At 35.2% G+C, this 24,298-nt stretch overlaps 2 protein-coding genes and 1 non-coding gene across 4 annotated transcripts; 2 read left to right on the top strand and 1 right to left on the bottom strand.

Moving 5' to 3' along the window:
* Positions 1-9,724: 9,724 nt before the first annotated feature.
* On the bottom strand, positions 9,725-9,806 carry TRNAS-AGA (transfer RNA serine (anticodon AGA)). Its single transcript has one exon. It is a non-coding gene; the product is annotated as a tRNA-Ser (tRNA).
* Positions 9,807-9,929: 123 nt separating this feature from the next.
* Positions 9,930-24,103, top strand: LOC148842915 (uncharacterized). Of its 2 annotated transcripts, none has more exons than XM_088958028.1 (8): positions 9,930-10,268; positions 13,846-13,958; positions 16,483-16,554; positions 20,032-20,067; positions 22,158-22,200; positions 22,429-22,516; positions 23,180-23,237; positions 23,826-24,103. In XM_088958028.1, the coding sequence occupies exons 1-8, from the start codon at positions 10,190-10,192 to the stop codon at positions 23,874-23,876; spliced, it is 540 nt and encodes a 179-aa protein (XP_088814154.1). In that variant the 5' UTR covers positions 9,930-10,189; the 3' UTR covers positions 23,877-24,103. The 2 variants fall into 2 exon arrangements, with proteins under 2 accessions (XP_088814154.1, XP_088814155.1); XM_088958029.1 differs by lacking the exon at positions 9,930-10,268 and adding an exon at positions 12,947-13,084.
* On the top strand, positions 10,596-13,152 carry LOC148842916 (Pentatricopeptide repeat (PPR) superfamily protein). The gene has a single exon (XM_088958027.1). It carries the CDS (start codon positions 10,596-10,598, stop codon positions 12,906-12,908), a length of 2,313 nt encoding a protein of 770 aa, XP_088814153.1. The 3' UTR covers positions 12,909-13,152.
* Positions 24,104-24,298: the final 195 nt, after the last annotated feature.

Below are 24,298 nucleotides of genomic sequence, written 5' to 3'. Positions count from 1 at the left end.
AAATGTGACTATCGATGTAAATATTATGTCAATTTTATCGATGTTGTATTTACATCGATTATCAATGTAAAACTCTATCGTGAGTGGAGTTTTACATTGATTTACGATATAAAACTATACTCCATCTAAATACTGACAAATAATAGGAGTGGATTTTTACATTGGTCTGCATTTACACCACAAATAAATGCAGTCTTAGTTTTGTTTTTTCAAAATTGATATGGTTTTAGTCTTAACCTTTTCGTTTCCTCTTAATTCTTATATCTTAAGAGGAATCTTTTAACTTTAAGAGAAAAAATGGATGTTTGTTTCCTCTTATCTCTTAAAGTGCAATCATACAATTTTTTGTTTTCCAATGATACCCCAAAAAAGATAAACAAAAATTCTCATATGTGGAATCAAAATGGATATTTGATAATTTTCAGAATTCAGAATTCAGAAAAACATTCTCTGTATTTAGAGTTTAGAGAAAAGAAAAGTTCACCAATACTAATAATCCTCTTAATGTAATTATTGCACTTTCAGATGTCAGACTTCATAGCAATTGAATAGACCTTTAGGCTTGCCTACACCCTAAAATTGGTCAAAAGCCCAAAAGAGCCTTATTTAAAGTATTTGTGACATGCTAATACGTATGTATCTACCAATATATTATGAAAATTTGATCATAGAAACCAAAATATAGATTCAAACTTGAGTTTGGACTAGGGGTGAGCACTATTCGGTTGAAACTGAAAATTTTGATTTCGGTTAAAACCGAATTAATCGAACTTCTTATTATTATATGTAATATATAATATGTAATATAATATATATTTATATATAATATACTGAAATTTGATTTCATAATATATATTACATGTTATAATATACATAATAGAATATATGTTATTAAAATTTGGTTTTAAATGAAATAACCGAAAACCGAACTGAAAAATTCAGTTTCAGTTATTTTGGTTTTGGTTCGATTTTTAAAATTTTGGTTTATTCAATTCAGTTTTTAATCGAAGAAACCGAATGCTCACCCCTAATTTGGGCTGCAAGGTGTCAACCAGCTGATTGGTAAGGTTTTCTATTGGTTGTAGTGGAGACTTGGGACTGAATCCTGCCCTTACGTGGGTGAGGGGTTACGGGTTGGGGGATGGGCTACTCCCGTTGTATAGCCCTTCAAAAATAAGTAAACAAATAAATATATAGAGAGAGATAATCCAATTTCTTTGACAAATACATCATGTTGAAGTTGTATGAGAAAGAGATATAAACTTTATTGCAAATTCCTAGAAGTACTACAATGATAAGAGACTACAGTAATGAGAACGATCCATTGTAGTAGTTGCCATTAATTGCCTGCTTCTACTTTTCTTGACATTAACACTCGTATTTGACCCATGTTCGCACTTTGCTAGACCATAGTGCTATTAATCCCCTAACCACTAACCCAAATGCAAGAACTTTAGCTTCCAATCTAATCCATATGATGTGATCATGGGCAGAAATGCACAGACAAGAAAGCATGTTTGTTGCAGTTGTGAGAGCAACACTAACCAGAATGACATAATTGAAAGCAAATTAAGTGGGTTTTTCTACGAATGAAAAAAGAAAGCGAGAATGACTTATCGGTCCGGGTCAGAATTTTTTAGCTCCACCGTAGGATGAATCTTGACCATGAATTGATGTCAAATTCACGTCTTGAGGGTGGATTATAATTCTCCTGTGCTGTCTGAAGCACATTATAGAAATATCCATATATCCAATACCTTCAAGTGAGTATTAGTGCATTTTTTTTTAATTTTATATATATATTAAAAGATTCTATAGATTATTTTAAAGGTTTAAAGTTTTTAAAATACTTTTATTAAAATATTTAAACATATTTGGATGTACTGATACCGATATAATATATATGCAAGATATTGACACATTGCATAATTATTTTAATCTGTGTTTTGCACCCAAAAAAGAATCTGTCTAATCCTTTTAATATTTTCTCTTTTCTAGTATGTTTTATTCTTAAACTTATATGCCCTTTTCTTGTTTGGTCAGTCCTCTAATTATAGCCATAGATAATTATCGCCACAAGATATCAAAATAGAAGCATATGCCACCTCTTTATCTCTTCCTACTGAAGAGGATTTGAGTTGTCTCACATGCAATATGTCACTGCATTTTGTACCAGAAATTGGGGGACCACTTAGGGGGTGTTCCACCATGTAAATGTTTTTGTTTTCACTTGTTTTCAAAATTGCTATACCAGCAAAAAAAAAAAAAAAAAAAAAACAAAAACAAAAACATGTTATCTTTCTTTTTGTTTTGAGAAGTGAAAATAAGAGATTTTGTTTTAAAAAACAAATCATACTTATGAAACCAACATAATCATGTTTTCTAAAACAAAAATTCACTCTTAACAAAAAACATGTACACAACTAAGAACATATGCACACATTCTCAAGGAACTATTCAATATAAAAGCTTAAGCCATTAGGTGAGGTCTTTGAATTGTTATTTATTCTCTAACACCCCCTCATGGGAAAGCTTATTGGGTTTGAAGCGTCAATTGGCACATGCCTGCCTATACCTTGTGCTGAAATTTAATCAATTAAAATGGGACAATGATGGTTGAACACTAAACCACTTGGTCAAATAGACTTTGATTCCATCTTAATAAGGAACAACCTTAAAACTTAAGCTGCTAGGTGATGTCCTTGAATGAATTTTTATTCTCTAAGAGACATTTTGTGATCAACAAACTAGTGAGATGCATTGTCCCAACCAAAAGGTTAACAATAATGCACATTGATGCTCACATATTTCAATACCTATATGAAGAAGAGAGAGAGAGAGAACAAACTAACCGACACTATAGCATGTTCCAAATCAAAACTCAATGATCATATAGTTATTTTTTTTATTCCTTCAAATTAGTTATTTTTTTTATTCCTTCAAATGGGAGAACGCCATTCTACAAGGAATGGGAATTTAAATCCCATGCTACCCAATCAAATGGTTGGATCCATTCCAATTCCAATTCCATACCCATATTCCTAGGAACCAAACGAACTATAAAATATGTGATCTACAATATGTATAGATAGACAGAAATGGAAATAGATGAAAATAATGGAGGAAATGGTAATAGAAATACAAAATACTACTCTTGATTATGATGATTCTTGATCATTTATGGTTTAGGGTTAAAATTACAAAAATTTGGTCCTGGAGAAACCCATCCATGTAGAACTTAGAAGGGTACAGCCTGGTATAAAGTTATAAACCATGTTATTTGTAGTGTTTCCTTTGAAAAAAATTGAACAAGTTGCATAATCTTGGTTAAGATAGGAAAAAATGGCTAATTTGGCATTTGAAGTCTGAAATAGTTCTACTTATGTTTGAGGTTATCCCCTATATCCACACACACACTAGTAAGTGTGCAAATACTTTTCACATGACAATTCTGATGATGATAGTAAATAATATGTTTCCAAAAATTTTCTACAATTTTATTCTTATTTATCACACTTATTTTTGTTTAATATGATAAATATACAATATTAGATATGTGCCCAAATATCTTTTACATTTTTTTATTTTTTATACTTTTGATTGTTTTCATCCTTGTTAATTTTTATTATTATTTAATTATGACATCAAGGGCTTACACATTTAACCTAAAGGGTTGAATTGTTGACTTGCTATCAAATAGGAAAACAACCCCATTTTTTGGTTGATTTTAAATTTATATTTTATTTCTATCATCAATAAAACAATTATCCTTTGGCACACTTATTTTTTTAATATGGTCAATTAGTACAAGAGTCAATGAAGAATGGTAGTTAATACCCTAAATATAAGAGTTAATGAGAGGGAATTGAACAAGGAGAAAAGTAGTAGTTCAAATTACATTTTATGCCCTCACAATTGAAGAGACCAAATTCAAAAAATATGGATATTTCAATGAATGTTACTAGGAGTTAATACTTTATATATAAGACTTAATGAAGGATTCGAATGAGGAGAAAAGTGGTTGTTCAAATTATATTTTTGTCCTTATAGTGAGAGAGACTAAATTGAAAATTTGGGGTATTAAATAAAATATTCCACACTTTTAATAATAGTATAGATATGATCTTAAATTTTGTATTCATTAATGTTCTTAGTTTGGTTTACTGTCTCAATTAAAGTTTTTTTATTAAAATGCAAATTTGCTCCCATGATAAATCCATATCAAGGGGTAAATTCTGTCCAACAAAAATTTCAAAAAATAAGACCCATTCACACTTTTATAAGTAGTATAGATATATTTGATTTTATTCAGTCAACACTCAATAAATATTTTGAGAGCAGTGTTAATAATTTGCTTGTTCAATGTACTCATTGTTACTCGTAAGTGCCTACAAAATTTTCAAATATCATGTCTTTTTTTTTTTATCACAATCGAATCTATGGTCTTCAAAATCGGACCGGATTGGACGGTCAAATAGGAAAAACCGGGAACCAGTTAGGTGACTGGTTTTGGTTTTCCTCAAAATTGGAAATTTGCCAAAAAAAACGTTGATTTAGTTAGCAAACCTCTGACCGAGTGGTTGAACCGTTTGGACCATTCGACGGTTTTGACTTTTTTTTATTTCTTTTAATTTTTTGTCAGAATGGGCCATCTATTCGGTTCAAACAGTCAGACCGTTCAACCTAGGGACCAGACCCCTGACCGATTCGTTGTCTAGGTTAGTTTTAAAAACCTTGGTCGAATCCATATATCTTATTAACAATTGTGTTAGAAATTTGCTTGTTGAGTATACTCACAGTCTCTCATGTGTGCCTACCTGAAACCTGATCCAGACTGTGAATGAGTAGGGTGCCTTTGATGCCACAGATCTGATGCATTGTAGGATCAGTGAGTTGTCAAGTTTCTTTCACAAACTGCACAAAATGGAGTAGATTTGTGGTGTTCAAACTTAAAGTGACATATTCAAAGACAGGTTTGAGCAATCCATTCCATTTGCTTACCATTCCCTCATTTTATTTCTTCTTCTTCTTCTTCTTCTTATTTTTTTTTTCAAGAGGGGAATATAGTACTGATTTGAGGACTTCTAAATTTTCACTTATAATTGGGGGAAGCAGACTTGAATCTTTGCAAAACAATTTCTTCCTATGAAAACTTATGTCCACTAGGTCTTCTTTATATTCAATATTGTTCAACTACTTTTAGAATGGCTCTTAGACATCTAATTGCCTTCATTTTGATTGTTATCGAGAAATCAAAAAACGCAAGGGTGAGCATTGTTTGGTTAAAATAGGAAAACTGAATTAAAAATTTTGATCTTTTTTTTTTTTAATTTGGTTATTTTGGTTTTCAGCTAAATCAGTGTGGTTTTGATTTTAGGTTTAAAAATCCACTGAACTGAAAAAATGATTCTTATAGCTAACATATATAATATTATAGGGAGAATGATGGTTCAGCCTAGGGTTAGAATTTGTAGGCCCAAAGTATTGTTGGGGTAGGTGCCAGCTCAGAATTGATGCCAATTCACAGGCGGGCATTGGTGCATAAAGTGTGGATTGTTGACATTTTGAATGTTTATAGCTCTGCAGTGGAAATAAGAAATCTGCATTGGGCCTGTCCATACTTTTCTGATTATTATATAACCGATTTCCAATTTGATTTCTCTAAAAATTTCAATTTTTAAAATTTCAGTTTATTTTGTTTGGTTTTTAACCATGCTCACCCCTTCAAAAATGAAATATTTTTTCTTCTTTTTTATCCTCTAAGTTTACTCTGGTGGAGGAGCATCCACCAATGATTTTATTTAAATGAAGATCATAAAAACAAAGGGGCAGAGCTTACATACCTGATCCTAGAATAGAGATACAAGGCTGCAACACAAAATTAAACAATCATGGGCATCCCAAACATCTAGGATTGCAATTTGGATAGGCTCGGGTTGGGTTTTCACCAAAATTTGAATGGGCCTGGCCAAAGGCCTAAGCCCAAAGCAATGTTAAATTCTTTTGTGGTTGAACCTGAGTTGCACCCCTACAAAAGACCCTTTTGGGGGTATTTTGGTAAATGAACACTCTGATATTGTTATACATAGGCAAATTGGGAATTTTAAAATGTTTTAAATGCATGACAAAATCTCTTTTTTTTTTTTTTTTGGTTTTCTTTAGGCTATGTTTGGTTTTCCCTGTCTTCCCCTTCATTTCCCTGCATTTTCCTTTAAACCAAACATAGCCTTAACATTTAACTAATAAATGGGGTCTAATTGTATAATTGTTTTTGAAATATCATGGGAAGAATGTGGGTAGATCAAATTACAAGGGAGGTTAAAAAGCATTTTTGAAAAAAAAATACAAGGGAGGTTTAAGTAATTTACCCTTTTTTCCCTTCCACACAAGGGTTTGACTACAATACTGGAAAAACTTGATAATTGAAAATTTTATGACCAAACAATTGGTATCATAAGTGTGTTAACTAATCATGTGGTATTTAACAAAATCCATGGGTGGGTTTTGATTGGTCAAAGCTCTTCTAGATAACCAACAAGGACTTCCTTCTACAAGAGTACTTGTCCTATAAGACTTGTGGAGGGGTCATATGAGCCATCAATATAGATATGGTCATGACCACAAGGGATATGTGTAAACTGTATCTTTGATGGATGATAGGAGAAAACTTGTGTAGTTACAATACCAAGGTAGTTCTTTGCTCTATGAAGAATGTGTGGGGGCAAATTATGGGCTTTAAATATTGTTTTGTTCCTAGCCTCCCAAATAAGATATATGAGTAAACAAAACCTCCCAAACAATCTATTCACTTCTTGTTTGCACCAAGTTAGCTAGGTTGATGTAGTGTAACCATTGTTTCACTATCGGTTAGATCTTCGGGTCAGATCGGATTTGGATCACCCCCATCCGATTTGATGTGTTATATATTTATAAATATAAATATAAAATACATATATGTTATTTATTTATTTATAAATATATTATTTATATTATATTTTTATAAATTTGTTATATTATTTATTTTTTACAAAAAGACATGTATATATATGATGAAAATAATTAAAAATACTTGTATTTTTTGTTTTTTCTTTATTTAAATTGGTATATTTTATTTTTTCTTTTAATAATTTATTAATTTTTAAAGAAAACAAGTCGGATCAAATCATATCCAAAGATCCAATAGGATTTGAATTCAGATAGAGTCCTATCAAATCCGATTGGATCAGATCCGACATGAACAATATCAAATTGGATTTGAATATGCCTTGATTCAAATATGATCTGATCCATTTGTATCCCTAACTATTTGGTGCAAGGGCTTTTGTTGGAGCTTGTCTAGATTAATCCCACCTTGAGTTTCACACCAAATCGCACTAGAAAAAGGACATTTGAAAAAAAAATGTGGAATATAGTTTCTAACTAAACAATATTGTTCTTGTGGGGGCAGCCATTTGATGCATTTATCTCTTGTTACAATACTTTCTAGGTAAATATTTGAAAATGATATAGAATCTTGAAATTCTAAAGTTGATTCCAATTAAAATGTGGTTGTGAAGTGGATGGTAATATGTTAGGAAAGGGCCTATAACTGATTTCATTGTATAAACCCCCAAATTATTGTGTTTCACATTAATTTATTTGAGTGCAACTCCATGTGAGATCTAATAGCCCTGATATGAGCTATTGACTAGGCTTGAAAATAGTGACAAATTGGCTAGATTCCATGTGCCATCTGGATTAAGTAGTTCTATAACTCTGAGTTGTTGAGCATGGTTAGGCAAGGGATGATCAGAAATTTTGATTTTAGATTCTTGAATAACTTATGAACTTGTTTCCACCATAATAAACTTCTATGGGTTACTGCAGCCATGCAACTAAGAATGAGCTTTTATTTGAAAAATATTTTTGCTTCGCAACTCAACTCCATAAGCAATTAGGATTAGTAATTAACCTCTATAGTTGCTTACCTAATACCACGGACAAGTTCTTTCTAAATCCCAATCAACCGATAGTAGGGATGATCATTTCAGCCCGGCTTGGCCCAGAAAATCCGGGCTTGGGCCTAGGTTTTTTGTTAAGGCCCAACTTGGGCCCGGGCTTGCATTAGGCCCGCAAAATCTAGGGCTAAGTTTGGGCCTAATTTTTTAGGCCTGGCCTGAATATTTATAAATAATATATATCTTTATGTATATATGTTATTTAAAAACATTTGATATTTGATATTTTTATATATTAAATAGAGATTAATAGAGATTCATAGGAGAATAAAGATTTTAATCTTACGGTCTTAGATCTTACCAAATTCTAATATAGTATTTAATGAAATATAAAAATTACTAAACCCTAACATTCTCGGTTCTCTCTCTCTCTCACCAATTTCACAAAACCACCATCGCACCCAATCTCTCTCTCTCACCAAAAGATGAATATTCTAATGATGAAGACTCCATTGGTGAAGATAAATCTGAAGTTTAGAGTGGTTGCTAGTTTTGGGTAAAATTGAAACCATTTTCAATATTTTATTATTTATTTATTTACATTAATTTGAACTATTTTTTCCTAGTTTGCTAATATCTTTTTTATTTCACATTTTATCTGTAAGGGTTGAATGGAAGATGGAGCCCCTTATAGAGATGCTTAATGTTGTTTTGTGGATATTACATGACAATGGATGGTTATTTTTTGATAGATATTATAGGTTCTAGGTTGATTTTTTGTTGATAGAAGAATTTGTTTGTTAAAATTACCATTTTTAGCATACTAATGACCAATTGAAACTTATAAATTACAAGGTATAATTATTTAATTTCTTTTATATTAGAAGCTTTTATCTTGGTATTAAGTTTAAAGTTTCTTACATATTACTATAGTCTCTACGACAATAAATGAACAAAAGTACAATTGTTTAATTTTGGAATTAAAATACAATAGTTAGGCCTAGAATCTTGGCGGCTTGGCTTCGCCCAGGCCCATGTAGGACTGGTCTCAGGCTTATATTTTTAGGCCCATAATGCAGTCCAGGCCGGGCCCGAGTCTAACCTAAGCCCGTTGTTATGAAGGCAAAGCCTGACTTGGCCCATGATCACCCCTAACTGATAGCCCTTGGCAAGCAAATTTTATTCCATGAAAATTGTGTTCTTGGAGTTTTATCTTTCCAATTGCCACAAAAAAAAACCTTGATGCTTATTCTATTTGTCAATAAACCTTATTTAGCAAAATTGCAGTAGACATTGAATATAGAGACCAAATCAGCCCCCCACAAAATTGCCCCCGATAATGTCCCACAGCACATCCCCGCTGTGTATTGTGAGACGTTTGTTGGGGGCTGATTTGTACTCTTAAATAATATATAGGAATGGATTGGATGACTGACTTAACTAGTATTGTTCTACTTGCCTTGACAGCAGCTTAGAGCTCCAACCAAGCCCAAGCATGGCTAGGTTAGAGTTGTCGGGTTGGATTTGGGTTCAAAAGTTTTATTTTTTATTATTTTTTTAATTTCAGGTTGAGCCTTGGCTTCACCTTTAGGTAACCTAAACTCGGCCTAGCTTGGCACTCACCAATACGGACTGAGCCAGATTGGATGGGCCGTCCGACTTAGGAATTAGGGTTGGGCCTGCCCGACTTTAACTCTATCCCAACCGTAGCCATTTTGTCCGACCAAAAACTGGCCCTATGTTTCCTAATCAGAGATTACAAAAAGTTAAAATTACATAAAAGAAAACGTGAGCGGCAGGATTCGAACCTGCGCGGGCAGAGCCCACATGATTTCTAGTCATGCCCGATAACCACTCCGGCACGCCCACTTGAATGAAAGTTTTCTCCCGAAATCCTAGAAGAAACTTGAACTCCAAAATCAAGCAAGCTGTAGAATCCGCGGTCTCGCACTCTCGCAGTTTTTCACTGTCATTGACTCATTTCAGCAGATTATTTGGGACCAACCTTATAGTATGACGTGGTGTATTCTGATTGGCGTAGATATGAGGTAACGGCATGCAACCTATCGAACTTGAAGCATATCGTACGGAGTCTACTGACCCATCCGGAGTCGGCTCAGTTGCTGGTTCGATTTTTAAAACATTGTTTGATTTGTGTCTTGTTTGGAGTTTAGACCAGACGCCGAAAGACTCGACGGCTCGGAACTGTGAGAAACGACTAACGAGGAGGAAGGACGGGGGAAAATCCGAAAATGGGCCGGATCGGAGAGACCATTGACTCGATCAAATCTTTACAAATCAGGCATGTTCTCTCCCAGGCCGTCAGCCTTGGTTCGTAAAACCCTCCCTCTTCTATTCATTAGCTGTTTTCCTTGTCATTCACGGATTGTATTTGGTTTGTTGAAATCGTTGCTTGGACATTCTGATTTGATTACTAATCTTTTCCTTTTCTTTTGATTTGAGAGAAAAAAGTCGATGAGTCGATGCTTTAATGCCTCTTACAACGTGAAAGAGTACATGAACATGGATATCACCTTGGTCATTTTCTTGGGGATGGACTTAACCCTACTAGAATGTCAGTAATAAGATCCACTTGAATCACAAGTCTGCAACATATAGGTTTAGTTAGACACGACGTTGGTGTGCTGGAGTCGTCTCATGCTTACGCGTCAATTGCATTTCGAAAGATTCTTTAGGATAGCTAACCAACGGACGAGAAATACTAAAAGTTATTCCTCATACAAGTATGAACACTACTCTCTCGACCAAAGTCCTCGACAGAACATTGGCTCCATCAACCACTCTATGCTTATGCTTTTACATAGAGGCCATGAGTTGGAAGCTCTTAAATTACTTAGGGAGCAGCTGCGGTGGGGTGGCACCAACACCCTCAATGAGGTTACTGTAGCTGTTGCTCTCAAGGCTTGTCGTGGGGACCCAAAACCCGGGTGCCAAATTCATGGACTTGCAATTTCATCTGGGTTTGATTCGTTTGTCACAGTATCGAATTCTCTGATGAATATGTACTGCAAATCTGGACAATTTGATCAAGCGTTTGAAATCTTCAAGAACTTAAGTAGCCCGGATATTGTTTCTTGGAACACGGTTCTTTCAGGTTTCCATGAAAGTCAGGATGCGCTAAGATTCACTCTTCAAATGCATCAAACTGGGGTCTCCTTTGATGCTGTGACTTATACTACTGTTCTTAACTTTTGCTCAGATATTCAGGACTGTCTTCTGGGTTTTCAGTTTCATTCCCTTGTAAATAAATCTGGGTTTGACTCTGAAACATTTGTTGGGAATGCACTTATAACAATGTACTCGAGGTGGGGCTATCTAGAAGAAGCTAAGAGATTGTTTGATGAAATGCCCCAAAGAGATTCGGTTTCTTGGAATGCTCTACTTTCAGGCTATGTCCAGGAAGGAAATTATGGGGTAGAAGCAGTTTATACATTTGTTGAATTGGTGAGGGAAGGTATGGAGCTTGATCATGTCTCTTTTTCTAGTGTGATTTCAGCTTGTGGCCATGAAAAAAGCTTGGAACTTGGGAGACAAATACATGGTCTAGTTTTGAGATCTGGGTATGGGACTCATGTTTCAGTTTGTAATGTTCTCATCTCAATGTATTCAAAGTGTGAGGTGGTTGAAGATGCTAATATGGTATTTGAGAGCATGACTGAACGCAATGTGATTTCATGGACGACCATGATTTCTATAAATGAAAAAGATGCTATTTCTCTCTTCATTGATATGAGAAAAGATGGAGTTTATCCAAATGAAGTAACATTTGTTGGATTAATCCATGCTATATCAGTTGAGAATTTGGTAAAAGAAGGGCATACAATTCATGGATTTTGTATAAAAACTGGTTTCTTGTCTGAATTGAATGTTTCCAACAGTTTCATTACCATGTATTCTAAATTTGAGTCCATGAAGGAGTCAAAGAAGATCTTTGATGGGATTAGCTACAAAGAGACCATATCATGGAATGCTTTAATTTCTGGGTACGCACAAAATGGGATGTCTCAAGAAGCTTTACAGACATTCTCCTTAGCAATACTAGAATCCTATCCAAATGAATTTACTTTTGGCAGTGTTTTAAGTGCAATTGGATCTGCTGAATCTGTATCACTGAGGCAAGGGCAACGGTGCCATTCCTGCATAATCAAACTTGGGTTAAATACCAACCCAGTTGTATCTGGTGCACTCCTGGACATGTATGCAAAGCGTGGGAGCATTGAAGAGTCACAGAAAATATTTAGTGAATCACCTCAAACAAGCCAAGTTGCTTGGACGGCAATTATCTCTGCCTATGCAAGGCATGGAGACTACGAATCAGTGATGGAACTGTTTGAGGAAATGCAAAGAAAAGCAGTCCCACCAGATTCAATTACCTTTCTATCTGTTCTAACTGCCTGTGGCCGACGTGGGATGGTAGATATGGGTTGTCGAGTATTTGATTCAATGGTCAAAGATCATCACATTGAACCATCCCCTGAACATTATTCATGTGTTGTGGATATGTTGGGCAGGGCAGGGCGGCTTGATGAGGCAGAGGAGTTTGTGCGTCAGATGTTAACAAAGCCAGGGTTGTCTGCATTGCAAAGCTTACTTGGGGCTTGTAGGATTCATGGGAATGTCGAAATGGGTAAAAGGGCAGCTGAGGCTTTAATGCAGATGGAACCCATGGAATCTGGTTCTTATGTGCTGATATCTAACATATATGCTGAGAAGGGAGAGTGGGACAAGGTGGCAAAGGTAAGGAAAGGGATGAGAGAAAGGGGAGTAAAGAAGGAGATTGGTTTTAGTTGGGTGGATGTGGTTGGTGGTTCAACGTACATGCATGGGTTTTCCTCAGGTGACAGGTCTCATCCACAAGCTGAGGAGATATGTTGGATGGCAGAATTGTTATGGTCAGAAATGACATCTTTAGAGAGAAAAGAGAGAGGCCTTCTTCAATCTATAATGTAGCCCAAAGAGCTGAGTCCCATGAAAGGGAGACACTTGTGGTTTAATTTTTCCCTTTGTCTCTTTCTTTTTTGTCCCCAGATTTTCTCTGTTGAAAGATGAGGAACCTAACTAAAATGGGCAATTTATGGTTTCTTTACTAAATACGCTTGCGTATGGCTTTTCATCCCTTTTGGCATGTAAGGAAACAGAAGTAGTTTTCTTGTTCATGAAATGTGAATGCATGTCTGTTCTGGCATTTTTACTCTCACACACAATGTTCTTATTAGATGTTTCTGCCTTAGGCATGTGTTGTGAAATTCTAGTTTCAACTAGATATCGATTATGTGCTATTGTTAAAATCAATTTGAATGTTTGATGTATCTAGGATGTAAACTGTTTTGTGTAAACTCCTTATTCCTTAGCATGGTTTTGCTGACTCCTGAGTTGGCTCCAATCCTACATAGGGGAAGCTGAATCATTGTGCTGACTCCAAATGCACTGATTCCATGAAATAATTAAATAATGAAAATTTTGAGTATATAGTAATCATACCAACTTTAGCTTCAGCCATTAAGGAGCTCACAACCTCCTTAATTACTTAATCATCAAAAGACAAGGCAATAAGTCATTCAGTTTAATCACTTCAACTGTATCAAATGGTCCCTCAACTGTGAAACTATTTTATATTTCCTGTTTCTTGCTTTTGTGTTTGGTTGGCTAATTGTTGTGTATTTGTCTCCCGTGTCTCATTTCCTGGACTCTGGGAGCTTTATCTTTAATCAAATTATAGATTAAATCCTTATTGATATGTTGTTAGTGATCAAAAGAGAAAACAATGCCAAGATTCGCACTAGTTTCGAATTAAAATGTTTCTTCATCAATTTTATTTTGTTTTATCTTTCCATTAGGGGGCCTTCTGTATCCACATTTAAAGTTTTTTTCCCTTAATCTGTTTCAGGCATGATTGTTACATCAGCATTAATAATATGGAAAGGATTGATGTGTATCACTGGTAGTGAATCGCCTGTTGTTGTTGTCCTTTCTGGGAGCATGGAACCTGGCTTCAAGAGGGTGAGTCCAATGCTAGTAGGGCTATCTTGAGAGCTTAAGTCTAAAATCATTAGTCCTATTCATAGAAAAAACTGTATGTATTGATGAAAAAAAACAAAAAAAAAAATTCTGTATGCTTTGAAGTTTCAATTAAGTCAGCATATTATTGTATTGTAATCATTATGATATGTGAAAATATAGTATGATATACAGTGAAACTAATCTTCTTTAATGCTATGCATATGATCTTTAAAGCAGTATTATTTGACCCTCAAAGGCCATTACCTGATATTGTCCCATCTATCTGGGGTCTTGGGAGGGGTGGACTAGATAAGGACCTAACCTTTGGCATTTCTTTCTGCACATGGTAGTTTCTCTCAGACTTGAACCTCCAGTGTCATGCTTGTCAACCTGAGATTTTACCATAAGTGTTGTGAGACCATATCAGACAAAATTGGAAACATCACTGGTCATGGGCTTACCACATTAACTGACAATTTAGTTGTTCAGCCAGTAAAAATCGTCAAAAGAAGGGGAGTTTTGAAATGGCATCACCAGTTTGAAGATTTAATATCTTATCCAATCTGGGTTTGACAACACTGTTTTAAATAATAACTAGGCAACTAACCTGTTATTTTGTTTGGGATCCACTACTTCTGTTAAATTTTGGTTGGTTTTCTTATTTAATTTAGGAAATTAAATCAGGTTTAATTTGTAATTAAGGACCTATTTTGTCTAAAAAGGGGGACCCACATTAATTAACATGTCAAAATCTTTATGGTGAGTCTTTTATTTGAGTTATAAAAAGTTAGAAAGGTTGGTTCTTATTAATATGGGATCCACTCATCCACATCTTTTGAAGTGAGCACTTTTTTTGAGAGTGGAGATAACCTTACCTTTTCTGAGAATGGAGGTAACCATGTGTTTGAGAGTAGATACTTTTAAAGGAGAGGTTACCCATTTGTCTCATGAATAAGCCCTCTGGTCCAAGGTTTTGCTTATATATATATATATTATATTTCCATTATACTACCATTAGAGTTCTATTTGTACCTTTCTTAGATCTATTCTATTTTATCCTTTGTTTTCTATCCCTTTACAGAATGCTTCAGTCAAAGATATCCACATAATAATGGCTTTGGAGGGTCTTACGTCTCCTTAAATTTGTCGGGAAATAGTATTTTTTTATTGAACAAGTCTTCTTCCCATCATCATCATCATCCACGTCTTATCCCAACTATGTGGGGTTGGCTACATTATTCCTGTTTCACCAATCTGTTCTATTTAAAATCATATCCACTGTTATTCATGAGGGTTTGGCAAAAGTTTTAGTAGTAATCCAGAAGGGCAAGCATTTCAGATCATGAAGAAAGGTTGAGGTGTCCTTTGAATCTTCATTTAACTATACTGTTCTCATGGGTGCCATGATGGGCTAATTACATATTGGACATTCTTGTGAAGGATACATATATATATTTGAGTCCATTGGCTGTTTTTTGTTTGCCACTTCTCTGTTCTGCTATGGCTTGATGGTCTGTCTGTCTCTCATTTCATGTATTTGTTACTAAAATTCTTGGTAATTATAAAAAGAGCTTCAAATAAACATTGTTGAAAACAAAAGACCCCAATGGCAAATTACAAACATAAAAAATTTTCAGTTCTAGCTTCTAAGTCTTCACATATCTAGTGGAAAATGTGGAAAGTGATGTTGGTTAGCCATTCCATTAGCAGTGTTGTGGGCTTTTGGTATGAAAGGAACAGTAGAATATTTGAGCGGAAATCATCATCCAAAGAAATGGTGATTGATGTAGTGGTTGAAGAACTAAGGAACTGGTTGTCTAATACACAATGTATTTAAAGATAATACTTTTTCTGCTGCTTTTTTGAAAGTGGATTTTTTTTGAAAGGCCCTAAATGGATATACATGTACATTACCTCATTGTAGGGGCCATTACTTGGTGTAATGGTAAAATCTCGGGCTGGCAAGTGTGAGAACATGGGTTTGAGTCTGAGGAGCTATCACTTTATGCCAAAAGAAAATGTTGAAGGTTAGGACCATATCCAGTCTACCCCTTCCAAGACACCAGATTGTTGGGACCAACATTGGGTTATGGCCTTTATGTGCAGCACCTCATTGTACTGAGGTCCATACCTCTTTCTTGCTATTAATGAAACTTACCTTAACTATTTCTCAAAAAAAAAAAAAAGTTAAGAATCAAAATGCTCAATAAGAAAGCTATTGCCTCTATAATTCTCATATTGAAACATTATCTCAGTTTTTGTACTTCATATGGTTAAGAACTTGGCTAATGGTATAATTTACCTTGATATTGTGCTTCATTCATAGATTGCCACCATTTATTTAGAACTTACCCCATGTGGTTAAGAATTTAACTTCCCTACTGTTAACATGCCCAATCTGGTATAGTTTACTCATGTGGTGCATAGATTGTCACCATCTTATATATAACTTAGCTGCACAATAATTTCTGTTCTTTTTTTTTTTTTAATTCCGCTGCAACTATACTCATTTCTGTTCTTGCAGGGTGACATTTTGTTTTTGCACATGAGTAAGGATCCTATTCGTGCAGGGGAAATTGTCGTGTTTAATGTTGATGTATGTGCCTTTTCATTATGTTAGTTGTTTCTTTTTTTTGATTTGTGTGTTCTTCTCTTGCTTGACATTATCATTGTTTGATTTCCCATGGCCAAACAAGCTATCTTATGATTAGGGTTTTTGTTACGGTAGCATGGCCCATATTCTGAACATTGTAGAAAAGGTTTAATTGATTCTAATTGTGAATCATATCATAAATCATATGATTTTTTTTAATGTTTCTTAGAAGTGCGCCAAAAAATTAAAACATAACTGCCAAAAACTCTTATATAAGAAAGTAAATTTACCCCATTTTATCTGTATCTACCATAATGTACATAATAAACAGGGTTTATTGCTTGTACACTAGAGTCAAAGATTATATGATTAAGTTTGACTTAAAAATCAATTAAGGCACATATAGTGGCTCTTTAACCTACAATATGATAGAAAATAAATTCAATAAGGTTTCTAAATAGGTCTTAAATAGCCTAAATAAATCTTATTCTAGTAAAGATTTTAACCAGTGCCCTTTGAACAATATTAAAAAAACAAAAGATTTTTTTGATAGATGAGTGGTATTTTATTTTATTTTGATGAGTAATAGTAAAATTTTATTAATTTAGAATTGTAATTTCGTACAACACCCCATGTAGGGATGGCAACTTCCCCGTAAAACTGGGGCCCTGCCCCGCCCCGAATTGGGCGGGTTTTCCCCGATCTTAAACAGGGACGGGGCAGGGATGGGTTTTGCCGTTTTGCTTTTGCATATAATTCCCTGAACCCGCCCCGGACTTGGTGGTAAATTATTAAAATATGCCTAGGTTTAACATAAATTTCTAAAACATCTTTAAATGTTCCCCAAATTCCTAAAACCTTTAGGGTCCAATAATTTACTGTTTAAAATACCCCTAAATTCCCATAATATAATTTCCAAAATACCGCAAATATGATGTATTTTTAGGTGTTGACTCGGGGAGGGAAAATTTGAGGATTCCTCGTCCCTGATAAGGAGGAGGTGCCCCACCTCAAACCCGCTCCACCACTGGGGACGGGGTAAGGGATTTTGGCTACGGGGCGGGGATGGGAAGGGGGTGCCCCACCCCAAACCTGCCCCATTGCCATTCCTAATCCCATGGAGAGGTGCGAGCTGCAGTCCCTCCTAGAAGCTTACAAGTGTACAATCAGCCTAATAGGAGGCACGAGATGTTACCTCCCCTTGGAACTGTGCATTGAGCAAATAAGCACAATCTAGCCTGAATTACAATTATAATGTAGCCCAAAACAAATCGCCCCTTGATACCCCTTGTTTAACCAAAGAATCAGCCATGGCATTTTTCGATCTGCTGACCCACCGAAAACTAACTGCCATATTGCTTGGCAGCCAATTAACTTTCTTTAAAAGGTCCTTGTAACACCAAAAGACTATTTTCTGAATTTGACAGCCAGCCCACTACCACCTTGGAGTACCCCTCAACTATCAAGTTCTCCACTCCAAGTTGATTAGCAACCTATATACCTTGTACTGTTGCTAGTATCTCAGCTCTTATAGAGTCACCAACTCCCACTGGTCCTGAGAATAAAGATAGGATGTTGCTATCCTTATCTCTCAGAATTCCTCCTATACCTTTTGGCCCTGGATTGCCTTGATTGCTTATGTCAAAATTCAGTTTAACCACTCCTTCCGGAGGGGGTTTCCATTCTCCTTGTAGAAGAGTTTTTTGAATTGCACGAATCACATAGATTGTAAGATTTTTTAAGAAAAAGATTCAGACATAATAATTGAATTGAAAGCCTTGGAATTCATAATTTGAGTTGTGAATCACGTTGTAAATTGTAAGATTTTAACAATAATACGTGTGCCTCCATCAAGTACAGCATTCTATTTTATGATACCCAGATACCTGTACAAGGGTGCCATATTGTGTAGGATACTCCATTTTTTTATGAAAGTTTCCTTTTCTTCTAATAATTTTTCTTTTTTATTTGTTACCCTAAAAATACTCCAATTTTTTGTGAAAATTTCATATCCAACATTGTGTCTAGCAATGTCCTTGCTGCATTTGGGTAACACAGTTTATGTTTGGAAAGAAATCTCTCTATTAGCAGTCAAATGATTTCCATTATGGAGGACCTACCCTATGTTGAATTGTTATGTAAGTTGTAGTGTGAATGCCACTTGAAGGTATGTGCTTTGGAGTCAAACCTGTTTGATCCCAAATTCCTGAGATAGGGGGATTCCAGTAAGATGGATCTGTCAACTGTACAGGTCATTATTACCATTCTATTACGTCCAGGAATTTTTTTTCAATCAGCAACACAGAGAATCTCAAATTCATTAATAATTAAAAAACAGGTTACAACAAGAAGTTGTGAGAAACTAGCAAACCCATTACAGGACTGGCCACCCAACACTATATTACGATTGTGCTCAGTACATATTTTGTCTTTGAACCCCTTGCTTAGCTAAACTATCTGCTAAGCTGTTAGCAGATCTTCTAACCCATCTTATTTGAACATTCATGCCTTTTGACGGCCATTTGAAGCTGTCAAATCACCTCACATTTTTTTTTCAGTTATCCCACTACTATCTTTGAATCACCTTTAATAATCAAACTAGCAATTTCCAATTCTTTGGCTTTCTCAACCCAAAAACTGCTGCTAAAAACTTTGTTTTTATCGAACCACCTTGCTCAATTGGGCCTGAAAACAAGGCACATATAACACCACCCTCATCTCTAATCACCTCTCCAATTCTTGAGGGACCCGGATTGCTGACACTACTACCATTAAAATTCAGTTTCATCCAACCACTCACTGGAGGTGACAAACCTCTAGAATTTTTTGTTTCCTAGAGGAAGAGTCAGCAATGGCCCCTGCACTCCTAAACTCCTGAAGAAGTGCACTTTGAAGTCTGTAAAGAGTTTCAAGGTCTTTACCCAATGTGCAACCCTTAGAGTTATGAGCTCTATCGCTGTCTCTTTGCTCCTCTCATTCACCCACAAAATGTCTTGTGTTTCTTTCTTTCCACACTGTCTAAATCACTGCTGCCCTTGTACACTTCCCACACTGAGCAATAGCTTGATATATCTTTTTGGTTTATAAAATAACCAGTTCAGTTTGCATCACTGTATGAGGACGTATCTATAGACCTACTAATAATTAACCAGATATCGACATAGTGACAAATCTAGAAAGTAGAAATTGTCATCTAATGATGATCATCCAAACCTGTAGTCTATAATAGACTTTTTGCATTGGCTAACAAAACATATGGGGTGGGCAAAAATAGTTTTTTGATGTAAGAAATTGTCAAAAAACCTTTGATTTACCTGAGGATTTGATATATGATGCTTAGTATTTTGTTCTGACCTTCTGTTGCAAATATTTCCCTCAGCTAGAGATATAGATGCATTATGTTTGGTGTACTTTTGGCTAATCGGTTATTACTTATTGCTAATATCATTAATTCTACACTTTTTTTTTTCTTTTCATTAGGGACGTGAAATTCCAATTGTCCATCGGGTAATTAAGGTAACTTCTATGTGGAAAACTTGTGTTTTGTTCAATTATTTCCTTTCAATATTACACTATATGAAATAGGAATAATTATAAAAAAATATATGAAATAGGAATATCTGAATTTGCCTTGTATTAATTTTGTGCATTTTGGATTATTTCTTTGGTAAGTGGATAAAGGATTTCATTATTGTAGGAGAGAGAGGTTCTCTCAACAAGTACAAGGATCTAAGGAAAATAAAATTAGAGGGAACCAAATAAATAAGCCTCATGCCTTCGTCCCTTGCAATACAATAGTAGATTCAAATATATGCTGTTTCCATCTACTTTCAAAAAGACTTTGGCTGATTCCTCTAAATTGCTTCAAGATCAGGGCCCATCGTATTAGGGTTCTCCCTATTTTGCCGATCATGGCCTCTAGAGAGAGACTCGGATTTTAAGATTCTCATATTTTACTCATGTCATATGGACCAACACAAAATAAATGATGGAGGATTCCATAGGATTGCCCCTCTAATACTAAAGCCTTCACCCCTTGAAGCCTGAACCAACTGGGCTAAGCTCCCTAGAGCCACCCACTGCCTATGGAATAATTTTGAAAAATGTCTAGGGCTAATGGTCTTTCTTTGTGTCTCTTGGCTTCCACAAAAGGTCCCTCATTAGTTTCTCTAGTTGATTGGCCATTTTGGTGGGGATCCTAAAGGTAGATAGGTAGTAGACTGTAGACTGGCAAATTAGTCAAGGTTGACTTTATTAGAGTTATTCTACCCCCTAAAGAAATATAACTTATCTTCCACCTTGCAAGCCTCTTTGTAAACCTTTTCACTACTGGATACCAGGAGCTATTAGAATTTGGGTTCCCTCCCAAGGGTAGTCCCAAGTACTGTAATGGCCATTCTCCATTTCTCCTACCTCACAACCCAACATTCTAGCAAGGTTTTCTACCTCCCCTTTCTTTTTATTTAAGCCCGCTACACAACTCTTATTCCAGTTCACTTCGAGACCCTTTCGAAGTGTGTTACCATCCTTTGTAGATTAATCGTTTCCTCCCTTTCCCCTTCGCAGAACATAACAATATCATCTATAAATTGTAAATGAGTAACCACTACATTATTCCCCCCAACTCTCCAGCCTCTAATTAAATTATTAGCATCATCCCTTGAAATTAAATAATTCCGCACATTTTCTATTGAAGTGAAAAGGAAGGGGGCGAGGGGATCTTCTTGTTGAAGGCCCCTTTTAGCTGGAAAGAAGTCCCTAGCTAATCCATTGACTAGTATGGAATGATGACAGGAAGAAATACAACCCTTCATCCATTTACACCATCTCGCTCCAAAATCTCTCAATCTTAAAACTTCTAATAGAAAGTCCCAGTCCACCAAATTATAAGCTTTTTCCAAGTCCAACTTACAGACTAAGCCTTTTTCCTTTCTCATTTTCTTGAAATCCACACATTCATTAGCAATGAGGATATGGTCAATTATTTGTCTTCAAACACAAAGGTCCCTTGATTTGGAGGGATCGAAGAGGGAAGGACTTTTTTAATCCTCTCAGCCAACACTTTAGAGATAATTTTATACGTGCTTCCCACTAGGCTTATGGGTCTAAAATCTTTTGGATGATCTGCATTTGCTTTCTTAGGGACCAAGGCAATAAAAGTTGCATTTGCCCCTGAGTTGAATTTACCCCTTTCAAAAGATTCATCGAACACTTTCACTAGATCAAGACAAAAATGCCTTCTTTGCTGCTTATGAATAAACAAATGAATAAATAGGACAGGAAAGCCTATGTCAAGCTGATCAACTGGTAGAATCTTCGACCTTGTTGACTCAATTGAATCTCTCCTTACAGATAGGATGATTGTATGAAATTGAAAAGACAGTCCATGCCATGGACAATGGGTAGTAGCATGTAGTAACACAAGGAGCCCTTCTGGGTGTGCATCTGGGAAAAACATAAATGATGGTTCCTGAAACAACTTTCCTCAATGGAATCTCATTTGGGTTGATATTGAATAGGTTTTTTTTTTTTAATCTGTATATGTGCATATATGTGTGAGTTTTCATCTTTGGTTATTTTGTACTTAGTACTGATTTCTTTGGTAGGTTCATGAACGGCAAGATACAGAAGTTGATATTCTCACCAAAGGTACCATGTTCCTCAAAATCAAGACTTCTAACAAGAGAAATCATCTGTAAGCTAGTATTGGGTTATTCATAATTCAGTGAGGGCATCATGTCCAATTGTTTTTTTAATGTCTCAAAAAAATTTTGCTGGTTCTAATCTCATTCTTCCTAAATTGTTATATTCTACTAACACAAGAGACCACCACCCTGATGGTATGTTGATTTTCTCTTCTCTTCATTTTCTGGTCAGGTGATAACAATTTTGGGGACGATAGGCTTTTGTATGCTCAAGGTCAGCTCTGGCTTCAGCGGCACCATATCATGGGGAGAGCTGTTGGGTAAATATCTTGAGCATTTTATTTCTTTATCTGGTGCAAGGACATAGGCCACTTGCATTCAGAAGTGGCCATAATTTACATATCCTCATCTCCTAGGTAGTGTGGGTGTATTTGACCTTTGTCTTATATTGTATATAAACTTTACATGGATTCAATATTAGTGCAGTATTATAGTTTCTGCTCTGCATGATCTGCTATCATTTTGGAGCTCTGTGGCAAATCTTATCCAACAAAATGTTGTGTGTTTGACATTGTCATGTGTAATTTATTGTCAGTGGTGCAATAGGTCAATGGTTTCATGCATTTAAATTCCATCCATTATTTATGCCTTTTCACTTCATTTAACTCACTTTGCTACTCTGAAAGCAATTGCTCAGTTAATTCCAGGAGGTCAGACTTTGGTTGAGAAGTTGTCTTTATATTTTTGGTATGGTGGCACCATGAGACAACTTCTCTGTCCTGATGGGATTTCTTTGTTACATTTTGTGTTATTCTTTTATTGCATTTACCATGAAAGAATGAGACATATAAATCAAAATTGCAAAGAAGCAAGAGTTTGTATATACCATCTGCCAATTAAAGAAAAATGAGAAGGAAATATAGAAAATATGCTTTATTTATTTATTTATTTGCACTTAGTGATCACCTTTTCTTCTTTGGCAGGTTCTTACCATATGTTGGATGGGTCACCATTATAATGACAGAAAAACCTATTATTAAGGTTTGTTTCTTCAGAATATCTTGTATTTTGTGATAGCTACCACTACGACTAGTAGCTGTTAAGCAATTAATCAATAAGAGCTACTAAGTGTGCATCTGTTAATTATTGATAATTAACAATGTTTCCTAATAGAGAATCTGTACAAGGCAAGGATTTTCCTTATAAAGGTTGTTTCCACACACTGTTCTTTTTCTAGTCAGTGTGAACACAAGGAAGACCCTTTTCTTGGGTCTTGTCATAAATTTTCTTAGAAACTGTTCCTTGCTGGTAAGTAACATGTCCACTTAAGAAAAAAAAAAAAAAAAAGAAAGAAAGAAAGAAAAGGTAACATGTCCACCAGAGGGAACTTGTTATACTCATTTATTAAACAAATATAAAAACGTCAAACCTGATATTAAATGTGCCTTTCTCATATCTATGATTAACAAGTTTCTCACTAGAAAAAAGTGTTACTAGTAGTTAGAAAGCAGCAGATAATTTTGGAATGGTACTTTAAAAAGTTATTTTGGCTTATTCGATAGTACATGAAGTTCACCATGGAGCCATTTATATATTCTAGATTCTGAGTTTTGATATCGATTCTTGCAGTACATACTCATTGGTGCCCTGGGGTTGATGGTCATAACTTCGAAGGACTGAGGAATGAATTTGAATTGCAAGGCTTTGGTCAACTTCACAGAAGTCATTTCATTTTGATCAGATGCCATCTTTCTTTTCTGTGTACATTGAATAGAAGTCATGATATTTTTGAAAGAATAGATCAATTACTCAAATTGGATGGAAAAGTTGATTATATCACTAGCTTTAAAGAGATCAGTTCAATGTTTTTGGTCATTAACTCCGTATAACATAGTTTTCTTTGTTAATCTTTGCTTTCTTCTCACGCTTTGCACCTGTTTTCTGCCCTGACTAGTTACACTTAAAAAAGTTAAAAGCATGTTTGGATGTAACAATAGGGGAGATTACCTTCCAAACTTGCTTAATGTAAACTTTGGAGGCTGATAAAAAACTGTAAAATTTGCGAAAATAGTTTCATAGGGATGCACTTAACAACAAATAGT

This window comes from Nelumbo lutea, chromosome 8 (genome assembly GCF_056320005.1).
Source record: "Nelumbo lutea isolate HS-2025 chromosome 8, American lotus-T2T, whole genome shotgun sequence".
NCBI classification, from domain to species: Eukaryota; Viridiplantae; Streptophyta; class Magnoliopsida; order Proteales; family Nelumbonaceae; genus Nelumbo; species Nelumbo lutea.
Note: the sequence above shows the minus strand (reverse complement) of the source record. Positions and strands in the feature narration are given on the sequence as shown.